The following is a 16054-nucleotide window of genomic DNA, read 5'->3' on the forward strand; positions in this document are numbered from 1 at the left end:
GAGACTCGGATGACTGTTAATGTCCTCTCACTTGGGCTTGTGGTTGGCTGCTAACCTTCCTCTCTATTTAGCCTCTATTGCTGATGGTCTCGTGACAGCAAAGCATGGCTCGTCGAAAAAAATAAACATGCATAGACTGTGCTTACTCACACCACATTATTAGCTATTTGGTGTATCATTCCACTTCTTGGGGGTTGTGGGGCTGTATTTCATGAATAAGGGACTATTTTACATATCCAAACTACAATATTTAATGAGGCTGTTCCCATATCCTACAGAAAAGCCACTTTCTACTGTCATATTTTACCTTCTCCATTCCAACCAGCGAGGCTACCAACTGCATCACTTTGGTCCCCTCTCTCAGTCAGCCCTGGGACGCATTAGTCACACAGCTTTATCCTGCGATTCCTGTTACCTTCACAAGGCTGAGAAAAAAAACCCTTAGCAAGCTTAGCTTGTTGGCTGAGATAAGAGTGTCTATGGCTACACCTTGCCCTACTCGTTCCAGATCCACCCTGTGATTTTATTATCATCTGTCTCTGATCACTATAATCCTGCCTCTTCTACCTCCAGCTTTACCCCAGGTTCCTTCCCTCTCCCTCATCTCAGCTTGCCTTCTCCTTCTCTCCCCAGCTGTACTCTGTTTGTCATCCATCCTGTCACCCCGACCACCGCATGCCTCCTATTTTCCTCCCTTTTCAGTACTGTTGTGTAATCCTTTGTTCATTTCCCTGATTGGCCCATGTCTGCCCCTTCTCCGTCTCCTGTCTCCAGTCAGCTGCTGTCAGTCCATTTCCTCCTCTCTCCCCAATCGCAATATGACTGATCATTCTCCGTACTTACTACATTATGTTTTATTTATAAATTTATACCGCGCTAGAATCGACTCTTGCATAAGAGTATCTCTGCGCACAGAAAAACAGAGGAAGAGAAGTTGGCAGCTACAGGTGACGGGAGAAAAAAAAAAAAGGCACACCGCCAAAAACAGCGAGTTTCCAGCTAACGTAGTGAGAGATTACTAAAATAAAAATGTTTTGAGTTTTTTTCGAAAACTCAAGAATTCGGAACATTGCCTTAACTCATAAGGAAGATTGTTCCATAGGGTCGGGCCTGCCACAGATAGAGCTTTCCCCCCTTGTCTACTTTCTTAATGGTTGGTACTTTAAGGTGAAGTTTACTGCTAGATCTGAGGAGTCGAGTAGGAATGTAAGGGATGAATTTATCTTTCCAACAAGGAGGACCAGTTCCATATATGGTTCTATGGATAAGACAGCATGTCTTGAACTTGATCCTTTTATAGACTGGGAGCCAATGTAGTTTGTCGAGAAGAGGTTTAGAAGGAGTTCTTGGGGGGGCATTCATCACCAGTCTTGCCGCAGTGTTTTGTATTACTTGGAGTTTAGCTAGAACTCCCTGATTGGCCGATAGCAGGAGTCCGTTGCAATAGTCCAAGCAACTCAGCACTAGAGCCTGAACCAGAGTTTTTCTGATGGAATCAGGCAGTAGTGGAAACACTTTACGTAAGAGCCCAATAGCATGAAAGCATTGGCCAAAGACCCAGTTGCCATGTTGCTTGTAGGTAAGTTCATGGTCAAGACGGACCCCTAGATTTTTTGCGACCGTTTTGGGTTCAGGTACTTGTCCCAGTTCACTTGGCCACCACTCTGAGGTCCACAGATTTCTAACCTCCCCAAAGAGCATTACTTCAGTCTTGCTTACGTTGCATTGGAGATAGTTCGCTTTCATCCAATTTGCAACAGCTTTCATGCCGTTTGAGAAGGTCTCCCTCACTTCGTCGGTCAGATGCTTGAAAGGGAAAATAATCTGCGTGTCGTCAGCGTACGAGATAGGTACAAACCCGAATTCTCTCAATATATTGGCCAGGGGTGCCACGTAGATGTTAAACAAAGTGGGGCTTAGACAAGAGCCCTGTGGCACCCCCTTGGTGATATGGGTTTCTGTCGACCTGAATGTGCCCATGCTGACAGTTTGGGTGCGGTCAGACAGAAAACTCTTTAGCCAAGTTAACGCTGTGCTTTCTATTCCAATTGCGGTCAGACGTTCGATTAAGATGTTATGTGATATGGTATCGAACGCCGCCGATAAGTCCAACAGTACCAGGATCACAGAATACCCTCGATCCTGGTACATGTGAAGGTCATCTGTCACCGACAGCAGAGCAGATTCAGTACTGTGTTGGGGTCTAAAACCGAACTGAGAACTATCAAGCTTGCCATGTAGTTCTAGGTACTGAGAAAGCTGCTTATTGACATGCTTCTCTATGACCTTCCCTAAAAAAGGGAGTAGCGAGATAGGCCTCAGATTGGATAAATCAGTCCAAGGAATGGAGGAGTTTTTTCTAATAGGCCTTAGCAGTGCTTTTTTCCATTCCTTAGGAACTTGCCCATCAGTCAGAGAGAGGTTGATGAGGCTTTGAATCTGAGGACTCAAGCTTTTTCCTACAATCGGAAAAATTCTTGCTGGAATAATATCAGAAGGGCTTCCGCTTTTAATCTGCCCCAGATAACCTTCTGTCTCACTCAAGGAGATAGAGGAAAACGATTGTAGGTTTGTATCTGCTATCTCTTTATCCAATTCTATAGGTGATAGAGTATCATCTATAATGGGTGGCAGAGAATTTAGAATATTATCGTGAATCTTGTTTATTTTGGCGTTATACTTAACCTGCTCTATGTGCATTGTGTGTTCTGTGTGCATTGCTGGGTATTTTTGTGCCTTCTTTGTGTTGCTTCCCTTTGCTTCCCATTGGGTCTGCCTGTGGGGTTAGGGCTTTGGCTCCCTGTCCTGAGCCATTGTCCTTCCTGTCAATATGGTTTTGTTATGTGTGGGGTGTGGGGTGTGCCGTCTCCTATCCTTTTAGCTGTGTACTTGTTTGGCCTTTCTCTCTGTTTAAGACGCCTGATTTACCTGACCCCTTTTTTATCCAGATTATCTGGGGAATTGGATGTGGTCTTACCCTTGTGCACCAAGGGTGGGCTTAGTTTATCAACATCCATTATTTAGATGTGATGTAAAAGACATCTTTAGCTGTATTCTAGTCTCATGTATCCATATATGTATGTATGCATGTGGTATTTCTCTAGCCAAAACGCAGCAGAGTGGTGTACATGGTCATAGACAAGCTTAAAGTCAGCGAGGAATAGGAGGGGAAGCTGAGTTGTGGACAGTTAATGCATTGTGATGTAGTGTTTTCTAAAAATGTGAGTCTTCCACTCATTCTTCAACTGGAGCAGCATTGGGGCAGTCTTGATGGATACAGGTATGTTAATCTAGATCCTAGGGGTATAGATGGAAAAGGCCTGTTGTCTTGGTTTTTCTTTTTTTACACCTCTCAGTCTGCAGTCTGATAGTGTCCTGCCTGCGGGTGTGCCGAGAATCACCAGAGATTGTGAGCCTGTCTGCAAGATAAGAGGGACTGCTGGTCTTAATGGCTTTGTAAATGTTGCAGCTGGTTTTGAAGGTGCGGCTTGGCAAGAGGAGCCAATGGAGTTCCACTAGGGTGAGGATTATCTGATCATATTTTATCAGGCCCTGGATGAGATGTGTTGTGGCATGTATGATGACCCTAAGGGGTACCAATGTGGATTCTGGGAGGCCAGGGAGTAGGGCATTACTACCATCAGGATACAAAAGTACAAAGGCTTGAACAGGTATTTGGTGAGAGTTGGGTTTCGAAGCAATCAAGGTTCATATTTAGTTTGTACTGTATTGTGATTGTTGTTCTTGGAAAATATTAGGAATTCTGTCTTGGTTGGATTGTTATTCAGGTCGGTGCTGGACAAACAGGTCTGAAAGATGGACAAGCAGTGATTGAAGAACTGGATGTCTGAAGTAGAGGAGACTTTCAAGTACAGTTGAATATCATCAACGTATTAGTGAATCTTGATGCTGTTATGTGTGAGTGGATCACCAAATGGCCCCATGTAAAGGTTGAAGATGGCAGGAGACAGTACAGAATCCTGGGGAACTTCAGATGTTATCTTTTGTGACCTGGAGGTGCCCATGTGAACAAACTGGTGTCAGTTGGAAAGGTAGGACAAGAACCAGTGAAGGACATTGCCAGTGAATCCCATTTGTGACTTGAGGGTGTATGAGGGTGGGATAGGCAACTGTGTTGAAGGCAGCAGAGAGGTCAGTCAATATAAGCAGGCAGGTGTCATCTTCATCTGTGGTCAAGAGGGCATCGCATACAAAATGTAAGGTGATGGTCTCTGTAGTACAGCATGATCTGGTGCCAGACTGGTAGTTATGCAGGAGATATTTAGCATTGATGTGATCTTGGAGTTGAATATAGACTGCTTTTCAGATGATCCTGCTTATGAATGGTAAGTGCGTGATGGGCCAGTTGTGGGCGAGATTGTCCGGGTCTAGTGTAGTTTTCTTTAGGAGTGGGAGGATCTGGCCAGTCTTGTGAGCTTTGGGAAGTTGCCTTGAACCACAGTGGCATTGTTAGTGGTAAGCAGGGGTAAGAGAGAGCTTAGATGAAGGACGATGGTAAGACATCATCGTCATAAAATGTGGCTTTGGAGCACTTGAGTATATCAGCCCAATGTGAGAGAGATGGGGCTTTGAAGGCTGACAATTGCCATATTCTACTGAACGGGTGGGTGTGAGAGATGAAGGAGGCTTGATATCACCGATGTTCTGTTGGATTTTCTATATTTTGTCTTCTGCTTTCATTACCGTGATACTTATGTAATCTCGTAAAACAATTATAAAAAAAGAAGCAGAGTTCTCAAGTTTAGGTGGAAAGCAGCTCCTGTATAGAGCACCCTCAACACCAGCGATACTCTAGATCTGCTCACCTCAAATGTCTCTCAAGCGAAACACGTGTCAGGGGTTGCATTTATTAATTTCAGGTTGGCTTGGTTGGTATTTAGCCAATTCAAAGCTGTAATACTGTGCCTGGAGTGGTAAATGGCTTTTGTCATTTTACAGCTCGGCATGGACAGTACTGTGCTAGTCCAATGCTTAAAGACTTGCTGTAGAAATGGCAAAAGACTTTGTCCGCTTCTATCTCGGTGTGGATGGCACTGTGATAATCCTATGCATAAAGACTTTGATAGAAAAGCAAACATTTGAAATGAGCAGATCTAGAGTGTCGCTGGTGTTGAGGGTGCTCTATATAGGAGCTGCTTTCCACCTAAACTTGAGAACCACCCAGAGTTCTCTGCTTCTTTTTTGCATAATTTATGCGTCACTCTATGCCTCAAAGGGTATTGTTTTGATATATATATTCACTGAAAAACCATAGGTTTTAGGGACGTTATAGTTAGAAATTAGCATTTAAAAAACCTTAGAAATTCACTGAAAAAACATAGGTTTCAAAGACGTTATAGTTAGTTGGACATTTCACTCATATAAAACCAGAGAAATTCGGCTGTTATAGGTAGTAGAGCTAACTATAACTCGTGCCCCCGCAATGCATTGCTGATGACGTTACATATTACATCACTCATTATGTGCTCAGTGACATCACTGATGACATCACTAATGACATCATCCAGTGATTGAGTGTTTCTAAAAATTTCAAGATTGTTATATCTATATATGCGAAGTTATATTGAAGAATGATTGATTGTCTGAAAACCTGTATGGGTGCCAGAGAGTCTGTGTGGGTGGGTGGGGGTGTGTGACTCCCTGCATGGATGTGTGAGTGGATGATTCACTGGGTGTATGCGTTTATGAGTGCGTGTGTTAGGGAGTGTATGGGTGAGTGAGTGTACATATAGCTGTGTTGGTGAGTGAATGGATATGTTAGTGGTATATGTGTAAGTACATGTACCATGTATAGTTTAATGGTGGAGCTGTGAGGGAGGGAGAGCAATTTCACTGACAATGAGTCAGTGGTCTTGTTGAAGACAGTACGTATCTGTATGAATAAGTGACGTGATGTGAGTATAACTGTATAGGTGAGTAAATGGCAGTGTAATTAATTCTTTAGGTGACTGACAAGGTTTTTGAGTAACTCTTTGGGTGAGTGGCAGTGTGTGAGCTCTATATGGGTGTATGAGTGGATATATCAGTGGCTGTATTGATGAATGACTGCATGTATGAGTTACTGGGTTAGTGGGTGGATGTGTGTGTAGACGTATCAATCACTGAGCGGGTATGTACTAACTGCTATTGGTGTGTCTATGGTTTCGATATTGGTAGTCTGTATTTTAGAGTGGGTGTATGAAAGATTTTATTAGTGTGTGAGAAAGTGCATCAGATGATCACGTGGATGATGTCATCAGTGATGTCATCAGTGATGTCATTTGAGATGTCATCAGTGATGTCATGAGTGATGTCACTGAGCATGTCATGAGTGATGTAATATGTGACGTCATCAGCAGTGCATTGCGGGTGCATGAGTTATAGTTAGCTCTACTGACTATAACAGGCGAATTTCTCTGGTTTTATATGAGTAAAATGTGCAACTAACTATAACGTCCCTGAAACCTATTGTATTTTCAGTGAATTTCCAAGGTTTTTATAAATGCTCATTTCTAACTAGAACGTCCCTGAAGCATATGTTTTTTTCAGTGAATTTCTAAGGTTTTTTAAATGCTAATTTCTAACTATAACGTCCCTAAAACCTATGTTTTTTTTCAGTGAATTTCTAAGGTTTGTTAAATGCTAATTTCTAACTATAACTTCCCTAAAATCTATAGTTTTTTCAGTGAATTTCAAAGGTTTTTTAAATGCTAATTTCTAACTATAACATAGAAGTTGCATTTGCAAAGTGCTGGAGAAAGGTGAGCGTGGCCTCCGAACACCTCTTAGCAATCCCACTGTGTGGGATTTACTGGAGGTAACAGGAGCGGTAGTTAGCCCCCAACGTCAACCTTGGGGGCCAACTACCCCTCCTATTACCTTCAGTAAGTTCCACACAGCAGGATTGCTAACTTATCATACCAGGCCACGCCCCCTTTCTCCACCACTCTGCAAACTTGCCCCCTGGCGCGTTGTAAGTTGGGGCCAACTAGCCCACCAGGTACCTCCAGTAAGCGCCACAGAGCTGGATTGCAGAGAGGTGGTCCTAGGCCACGCCCCTTTTTACACTACTCTGCAAACGTGGGTCCTGGCGCACTGCTGCTCGGAAGATGAAGTCCACTTGTATCCTGAGGTCCTCAGGACACAAGAGGACCTCATCGCCCCACCAGCAGTGCGCCAAGAGGCGCGTTTGCAGAGGTGTAAAAAGGGGCGTGGCCTCTGAACACCTCTCTGCAACGCAGCTCCCTGGCGCATACTGGTGGTACCTGGTGAGCTAGTTGGCCCCCAGGGACCCTCAGGATTCAAGGGGACTTAATCCCCTAACTTAAAATGCGCCACAGGTCGGTAGAGCATCGGTGTCTGGTGGGTTGGTGAAAGTTTATGAAGCTGTTGAGGTATTCTGGTCCTGTGTTGTCTAAGACTGTATGTGTGCATGAGAAGTTTGAATTGGCTGCACTTGTGAATAGGTAGCCAGTGAAGCTTCCAGAGGTGCAGTGTGATGGTGGTGCAGGGTTGGAGGTCTAGTGTGACTCATGCAGCTGTGTTCTGGATGGTCTAGAGTCTGTGTAGAGGGTATATATGAGTGCTTGTGTGATGGTCCGTCTTATATTCTGAAGCAACCATTTGAAGATTTCTTTTTAGCAAGTGTATGTTATGGAAGCAGGAGGTGCACACTGTTGATACGAGCCATCATGTTGAGCTTGTTATCTGGGATAATCCCTAGATTTTTTTGCATGGTCTGTGGGTATGGATGTTAGTCTAGTTCCTATGACCACCAGGTGGAGTCCCATTGGAAGGTCTTGTTGCCGAAGACCACTGCTTCCATCTTGTTGGAGTTGAGCTTCAAGCAGTTGGTTCACATCCAGTCTGCTACTATGGTCATGCAGTTGAAGCTGGTTCCGATGATGGTTGTCTTGTCTATCACGGAGAGATGAGTTGTGTGTCACTGGCGTAAGACATGATGGTGATGTCTTGTGATCGGATGATGTTGGTGAGTTTTGCCATGTATATGTTGAAGAGGGTGGGGCTGAGGGATGATCCCTTTAGGATTTCGCATATCATTTGCTTGGTCTCTGATGTGAAGGGTGTCAGTCTGACTCTTTGGGTTCTTCCCATGAGGAAGAAACAGATCCATCTGAGACCGAATTCTTCTATTCCAATCTTGTGGAGTCTTTTGATGGGGTTGTTGTGGGAGACAGCGTTGATGGTTGTGGAGAGGTCGAGCAAGATGAGGGCCGCTATTTCTCCTCGGTCCAGGATGATTAATTTGTTGTTGGTGGCTGCGGTGAGTGCTGTTTTGGTGGTGTGTTTCTCTCTGAATCCTGATTCAGTGTTATCTAGAAGATGGTGAAGTTTGAGGTGGGTTGTGAGTTGCTTGTTGATGGCCTTCTCAATGACTTTGGCTGGATAGGGGAGCAAAGAGATATGTCGAAGTTGCTCAGTTTATTCAGGTCGGCTGTGGGCTTTTGGAGGAGGGCGTTGTTTTCTGCAATTTTCCATTCTTCCAGGAAAGTGGCGAAAGTGATGGAGGTGTTGATGATGTCGGTCAGGGTGGTGCTGATTTGTGATGTTCCTATGTTGTAGATGTGGTGGGGGCATGGATCCATTGGGGCCCCTGAGTGGATGGTGTGCACAATAGCCCTTGTGTTGTTTCTGGTGAGGGTGGTCCATTCGGTCAGGTGGCCATCTTGGTTGGTGGTGGGTAGGTCAGCAAAATTTCTCTAGAGTTGGGTTGGTGTGCAGCGTTGCTGTAAATGTTTGCGATTTTGCTGTGGAAGAAGTTGGATAGGTTGTTGCATAATTGTCGGGAGGCGGCGATGTTGTTGACGGTAGCTGAGGGCGAGATGAATTCCTTGACGATCAAGAAGATCTCCTTACAGATGTTGGAGCCTCCTTCGATGCAGTTCACTAGTGCTTTTTTCTAGGTGTCTCTTATTTGATGGTGATAGCGTCTTAGTGCAGGCTTGCTGGTAGTTCTGTCAGTGGTGTTGTGGCAGTTATTCAGCCATTAGGCATTTTAAGTGTCATGCACTGTAAGGTTCCGCATTTTGCCTGTTTAAGGCAGCTTATCTTTTGATTGCTCGGCAAGTGTGTGAGCTCACTCAGGGCATTACTTAAAGAGTACCTCCTTTTCAGTCCATTGACACTTAATGCATTATTGAGTGATGTGGGGTGACATGCCGATGAGAAGTTAATCGGAGTCCTAAGCTTGACTTTGGGGGTTGTCCGGTGCCTTGTTCTATGGTTGAAGGTTATCCACCACAATGAGATCATAATTCATTGAAGCCCATTTACATGGGGATGGCAGTCTTCCCTGTAACACCGACACATATGGCTAGATCAAACTTAAGGATGTTCCCCACTCCAGCACACTTCCCACGGAAATCAAATTGGGAATATAAGTGGCCATATTTTTTTATGGCAAATCATGTTTTTTAATGGCATTGTACTGCCAACCTCTGTTTTCCATAAGAAAAACTGTAAAAAATCATCATAGCTACTTCAAGCCAGTACAGATTAGCCTGGAGGCTCTCTCTACACAGACCGTATTAAAGATTATTTGGGCCAACTATGTAATGTGTCTACCTACACAGTCAGGTCATGCTAAAGTTTATTTAGGGTAACTATATAGTTTCACCTTACTTAGTGTATGTGTATGAAAATACTAGTGTCATGTATATGTCTCGGCAAAATCCTATAACATGAGTTGTTGTATATTCTGTTCTTGTGTGATGGGAAGATAACAAAAACAACAAAAACAAACTTTTATTCTCTATGAATGCTCTTAAGTAAAGCATTATAGAACCCCGACTGAACTTCAGGCATGGGGGACTCGACGTCACAAGCCTGGTTGTGGTTCCTGGTGGCGACTCACTTATGGCTATCCAATAGTACGGATATTGTGGATATTAGTGAGAATGGTGCACCTAAAGCCGGAAATAAATCGGGGAATCCTCATGTACCACAGCTGTCTACTACAAGGGTGAAAGCTTTGCCAGAACACTTGTTCTGCTGTCCAGATGCGCTCCAAGACAGAATGTTTTGCATAGTCTGGGGCAGACAATATATCTAGATGTCCTTACCCTTTAGGAAGTGTACAGCGTCAGAGCAGGTTAAATATTTTACCTGTCACTAGCTATCTCCTAGTTTAAGTGAAACGAGACATAAGGATATATAACTTGTAACTGGTCCCATGTTGAATGTAACCTAATGAAACTGTTCTTTTGTAATAAAACGTCAATGTTCTTATGTACACACGTTTTTTAAGTAAAGTACTCTGACAACCATTAGGTCTAGGTCATTAAATATAAAACTGCAAATAAATAAAACATATAAAATAAAATGTTACTTGTAGTTTTTATTCTTGATTATAAATGAATTATTGCAAATACCAGTCAGAACAGTAGAAAATAGCACCGGGTAAACTACTTGCACCTGAATTTCATATTAATAATACTTCTCTTTAGCTACTTCCTGTCCCAAGAGGTCTGTCAGCTTAGGAACTTATGGGGGAGGGGAGGTTTGGGGTTGAGCGGTAGCATATCAAGGATTGCATGGGTCCTTGTCCAAGCAAGGAAAATGGCCCCTTTGACTGTTGTTGGGGTAATAAGATGCAGCAATTATCAGGGCTGAATTGGCCCTTAAGGGCTTTAGGCCCCGGCGCACTGAACCTGCTGCACCAATAGTCCCTGCGCCCCTGGGGTAGAGGCACGTAATTTGTCCTCTACTCCTCCCTTGGCTTTCCAAGTGGACTCTCAAAGGTGAAGATGTAACGCTAGGCATGTATCGCGAGATCAGTGTCCGCTCTGTGCCCTGCTGCCTAGCTATTAGGATGTCCAAAGCTAGTGTTATATAAGTCATATCCATGTTATAATATATGGTTTAATATGTAGTGGCATTATGTCTTGGCTTTACCAGCATGCTGCTCTGAAGTCGCATGCTGTGTTTTCTCTGTCCACCATCATTTTGAGGCTTGTCCTATGCACCAGACCAAGGCCTTTATTTGCTCATGCACAGAAGTGCGCCCTCTTCTAAAACTAAAATATTATAATCACACACCCAAGACCCACTGGTCTCTGTCTCACAAGCACAAGGACATACTTGAGCGCCAGTGCTCAGCTTCTTGGCACTGAAAGCCAATAAAACTTCGAATGTCAGTGCATGGGGCAATATAGTTACCCTCCAATTAAATAATTTTTTATTATGTTATCATCACTTCAACAAAAGACTTCTACGTTATAAAAGTATGCTATTGATAAGAAAGCGGATTAAAATAAAGCAATCCATGCTCCTCTCTCTGGCATTATCTGAGGGATGATCCCTTTAGGATTTCGCATATCATTTGCTTGGTCTCTGATGTGAAGGGTGTCAGTCTGACTCTTTGGGTTCTTCCCATGAGGAAGAAACAGATCCATCTGAGACCGAATTCTTCTATTCCAATCTTGTGGAGTCTTTTGATGCGGTTGTTGTGGGAGACAGCGTTGATGGTTGTGGAGAGGTCGAGCAAGATGAGGGCCGCTATTTCTCCTCGGTCCAGGATGATTCATTTGTTGTTGGTGGCTGCGGTGAGTGCTGTTTCGGTGGTGTGTTTCTCTCTGAATCCTGATTCAGTGTTATCTAGAAGATGGTGAAGTTTGAGGTGGGTTGTGAGTTGCTTGTTGATGGCCTTCTCAATGACTTTGGCTGGATAGGGGAGCAAAGAGATATGTCGAAGTTGCTCAGTTTATTCAGGTCGGCTGTGGGCTTTTGGAGGAGGGCGTTGTTTTCTGCAATTTTCCATTCTTCCAGGAAAGTGGCGAAAGTGATGGAGGTGTTGATGATGTCGGTCAGGGTGGTGCTGATTTGTGATGTTCCTATGTTGTAGATGTGGTGGGGGCATGGATCCATTGGGGCCCCTGAGTGGATGGTGTGCACAATAGCCCTTGTGTTGTTTCTGGTGAGGGTGGTCCATTCGGTCAGGTGGCCATCTTGGTTGGTGGTGGGTAGGTCAGCAAAATTTCTCTAGAGTTGGGTTGGTGTGCAGCGTTGCTGTAAATGTTTGCGATTTTGCTGTGGAAGAAGTTGGATAGGTTGTTGCATAATTGTCGGGAGGCGGCGATGTTGTTGACGGTAGCTGAGGGCGAGATGAATTCCTTGACGATCAAGAAGATCTCCTTACAGATGTTGGAGCCTCCTTCGATGCAGTTCACTAGTGCTTTTTTCTAGGTGTCTCTTATTTGATGGTGATAGCGTCTTAGTGCAGGCTTGCTGGTAGTTCTGTCAGTGGTGTTGTGGCAGTTATTCAGCCATTAGGCATTTTAAGTGTCATGCACTGTAAGGTTCCGCATTTTGCCTGTTTAAGGCAGCTTATCTTTTGATTGCTCGGCAAGTGTGTGAGCTCACTCAGGGCATTACTTAAAGAGTACCTCCTTTTCAGTCCATTGACACTTAATGCATTATTGAGTGATGTGGGGTGACATGCCGATGAGAAGTTAATCGGAGTCCTAAGCTTGACTTTGGGGGTTGTCCGGTGCCTTGTTCTATGGTTGAAGGTTATCCAACACAATGAGACCATAATTCATTGAAGCCCATTTACATGGGGATGGCAGTCTTCCCTGTAACACCGACACATATGGCTAGATCAAACTTAAGGATGTTCCCCACTCCAGCACACTTCCCACGGAAATCAAATTGGGAATATAAGTGGCCATATTTTTTTATGGCAAATCATGTTTTTTATGGCATTGTACTGCCAACCTCTGTTTTCCATAAGAAAAACTGTAAAAAATCATCATAGCTACTTCAAGCCAGTACAGATTAGCCTGGAGGCTCTCTCTACACAGACCGTATTAAAGATTATTTGGGCCAACTATGTAATGTGTCTACCTACACAGTCAGGTCATGCTAAAGTTTATTTAGGGTAACTATATAGTTTCACTTTACTTAGTGTATGTGTATGAAAATACTAGTGTCATGTATATGTCTCGGCAAAATCCTATAACATGAGTTGTTGTATATTCTGTTCTTGTGTGATGGGAAGATAACAAAAACAACAAAAACAAACTTTTATTCTCTATGAATGCTCTTAAGTAAAGCATTATAGAACCCCGACTGAACTTCAGGCATGGGGGACTCGACGTCACAAGCCTGGTTGTGGTTCCTGGTGGCGACTCACTTATGGCTATCCAATAGTACGGATATTGTGGATATTAGTGAGAATGGTGCACCTAAAGCCGGAAATAAATCGGGGAATCCTCATGTACCACAGCTGTCTACTACAAGGGTGAAAGCTTTGCCAGAACACTTGTTCTGCTGTCCAGATGCGCTCCAAGACAGAATGTTTTGCATAGTCTGGGGCAGACAATATATCTAGATGTCCTTACCCTTTAGGAAGTGTACAGCGTCAGAGCAGGTTAAATATTTTACCTGTCACTAGCTATCTCCTAGTTTAAGTGAAACGAGACATAAGGATATATAACTTGTAACTGGTCCCATGTTGAATGTAACCTAATGAAACTGTTCTTTTGTAATAAAACGTCAATGTTCTTATGTACACACGTTTTTTAAGTAAAGTACTCTGACAACCATTAGGTCTAGGTCATTAAATATAAAACTGCAAATAAATAAAACATATAAAATAAAATGTTACTTGTAGTTTTTATTCTTGATTATAAATGAATTATTGCAAATACCAGTCAGAACAGTAGAAAATAGCACCGGGTAAACTACTTGCACCTGAATTTCATATTAATAATACTTCTCTTTAGCTACTTCCTGTCCCAAGAGGTCTGTCAGCTTAGGAACTTATGGGGGAGGGGAGGTTTGGGGTTGAGCGGTAGCATATCAAGGATTGCATGGGTCCTTGTCCAAGCAAGGAAAATGGCCCCTTTGACTGTTGTTGGGGTAATAAGATGCAGCAATTATCAGGGCTGAATTGGCCCTTAAGGGCTTTAGGCCCCGGCGCACTGAACCTGCTGCACCAATAGTCCCTGCGCCCCTGGGGTAGAGGCACGTAATTTGTCCTCTACTCCTCCCTTGGCTTTCCAAGTGGACTCTCAAAGGTGAAGATGTAACGCTAGGCATGTATCGCGAGATCAGTGTCCGCTCTGTGCCCTGCTGCCTAGCTATTAGGATGTCCAAAGCTAGTGTTATATAAGTCATATCCATGTTATAATATATGGTTTAATATGTAGTGGCATTATGTCTTGGCTTTACCAGCATGCTGCTCTGAAGTCGCATGCTGTGTTTTCTCTGTCCACCATCATTTTGAGGCTTGTCCTATGCACCAGACCAAGGCCTTTATTTGCTCATGCACAGAAGTGCGCCCTCTTCTAAAACTAAAATATTATAATCACACACCCAAGACCCACTGGTCTCTGTCTCACAAGCACAAGGACATACTTGAGCGCCAGTGCTCAGCTTCTTGGCACTGAAAGCCAATAAAACTTCGAATGTCAGTGCATGGGGCAATATAGTTACCCTCCAATTAAATAATTTTTTATTATGTTATCATCACTTCAACAAAAGACTTCTACGTTATAAAAGTATGCTATTGATAAGAAAGCGGATTAAAATAAAGCAATCCATGCTCCTCTCTCTGGCATTATAAAATGCAAGAATTGCAACCTACAAACCGGGTAAGAAACCTTTTTATAATATTATTCCCTCATTATTTCACTTCTCGTTTCAGGCTGGAGGCTTCAGAAGGCAGAGCAGCAGTAAATCCTCTCAGAGATGACGTCCGAGGACTCGGAGAAGGAAGACCAGCTCTTTGGTCAGTGCACCAGCGAAGAAGCAGAGTCGGTAAGTCTCAATAATATTTTACTAAATATTCAGGGCATTATTTACAAGCTCCTTGAGCCGCCTGTACGTCACTTTTTCTCATATTAAAAGTGACGCACCGGCTGCGCAAGGGGCTTGTAAATAAGCTCCTTAGTTGGAGAAATGTCCAGTCTTTGCCCTCTTTCAAGGAGTGATATGTTGCACACAGTCTGTGCAGATTTGTTAAAAAACATGCTTTTCGGTTTTGTGGCTACAGAATCCTTCAATTGAATTGACTTTTATGGATCCCCTGACAGGTTGCAAAGTCTTGAAATTGTACACACAACTTTAAAAGGAAATCCAATACAAAATGATAGAAATGCCTTTCTGACGGCTCCAAGACTTTTTTGTATTACTTCTCATTAGGTTCATTGCAAGAGAAGCAAGAAAGGCTAGGAGCTTCTCACCACTTGTCTGAATGTATCCTGTAACTACACGTTGGGGTGCCTGGTGGCAGATTGACATGGCCGCAGATGATGAGCACTAGAGAGCACCTTTGCAGCTGGATATTTCACATTTTGCGTTTTGCTCCATGGGGTCGTGGGTTGAAACCTATGGATTTTGGTTGATTTAATTGCTGTGAATTAATCCACAATTATCAAAATAATCACTCTATTCATTACCACAAAACATCTGTAAGCACCCTTCATCAAAACTTTGCCAGATAATGGAGAGTAATGAAAACAGTAGATTTTCAGAATTCTTTTTAAAATTCAAATAGCTGATTGACCAGCCAAATTCCCCTCCCCCCCCCCCCAAGAATATTCCCTCAAATAACCCTCTACCTCCTTCAATGATGAGGTTAGTGGGACGGTATGGTTAAGCGGTTGCTCTCGCTGGACAAAAGTGTGCTGCACTGTGTATTAGGTGTACTTTTCATTCTAAGGCGTGTATGGTCTGCCAGAATCATTTTGTGGGCCATGCAGCAAGCATCGTCTACTGCTGCTGTCTCGGGACCTGACTTACTGTGGCACTACAGACTGTGTGCAAGGTATATACCCGTTCCACACTAAGAACACAGACAGTCACACAGGCACAATAAGCACTGTCCAGCTAAGTGGTTTTCTTTGTAAAAAGAGAAGCACTTTAATCAATCCCTAAAATATAGTACTATACTTGGGTAATGTTAATCAGCTACAACATTTGAAGAAAGATGCTATGGGATATTAAACATTCAGAAATATACAGGCTAAAGTCTGGCACAGGTGTAAACACAATTTAGTATAGTGCAAATAGTTACCTTGGTTCTGCGGCT

General features: G+C 43.4%; 1 protein-coding gene across 3 annotated transcripts in view; it reads left to right on the forward strand.

Moving 5' to 3' along the window:
* The window catches only part of AGBL3 (AGBL carboxypeptidase 3), a 616174-nt gene that overhangs the window by 111049 nt on the left and 489071 nt on the right, over positions 1-16054 (forward strand). For all 3 annotated transcript variants that reach the window (XM_085651966.1, XM_085651965.1, XM_085651967.1), the window contains exon 2: positions 14669-14781. In XM_085651966.1, the coding sequence (XP_085508092.1) occupies positions 14713-14781 (69 nt within the window). In that variant the 5' untranslated portion in view covers positions 14669-14712. The remainder of the gene's footprint in view (positions 1-14668; positions 14782-16054) is intronic.

This window comes from Triturus cristatus, chromosome 4_1 (assembly GCF_964204655.1).
Source record: "Triturus cristatus chromosome 4_1, aTriCri1.1, whole genome shotgun sequence".
NCBI classification, from domain to species: Eukaryota; Metazoa; Chordata; class Amphibia; order Caudata; family Salamandridae; genus Triturus; species Triturus cristatus.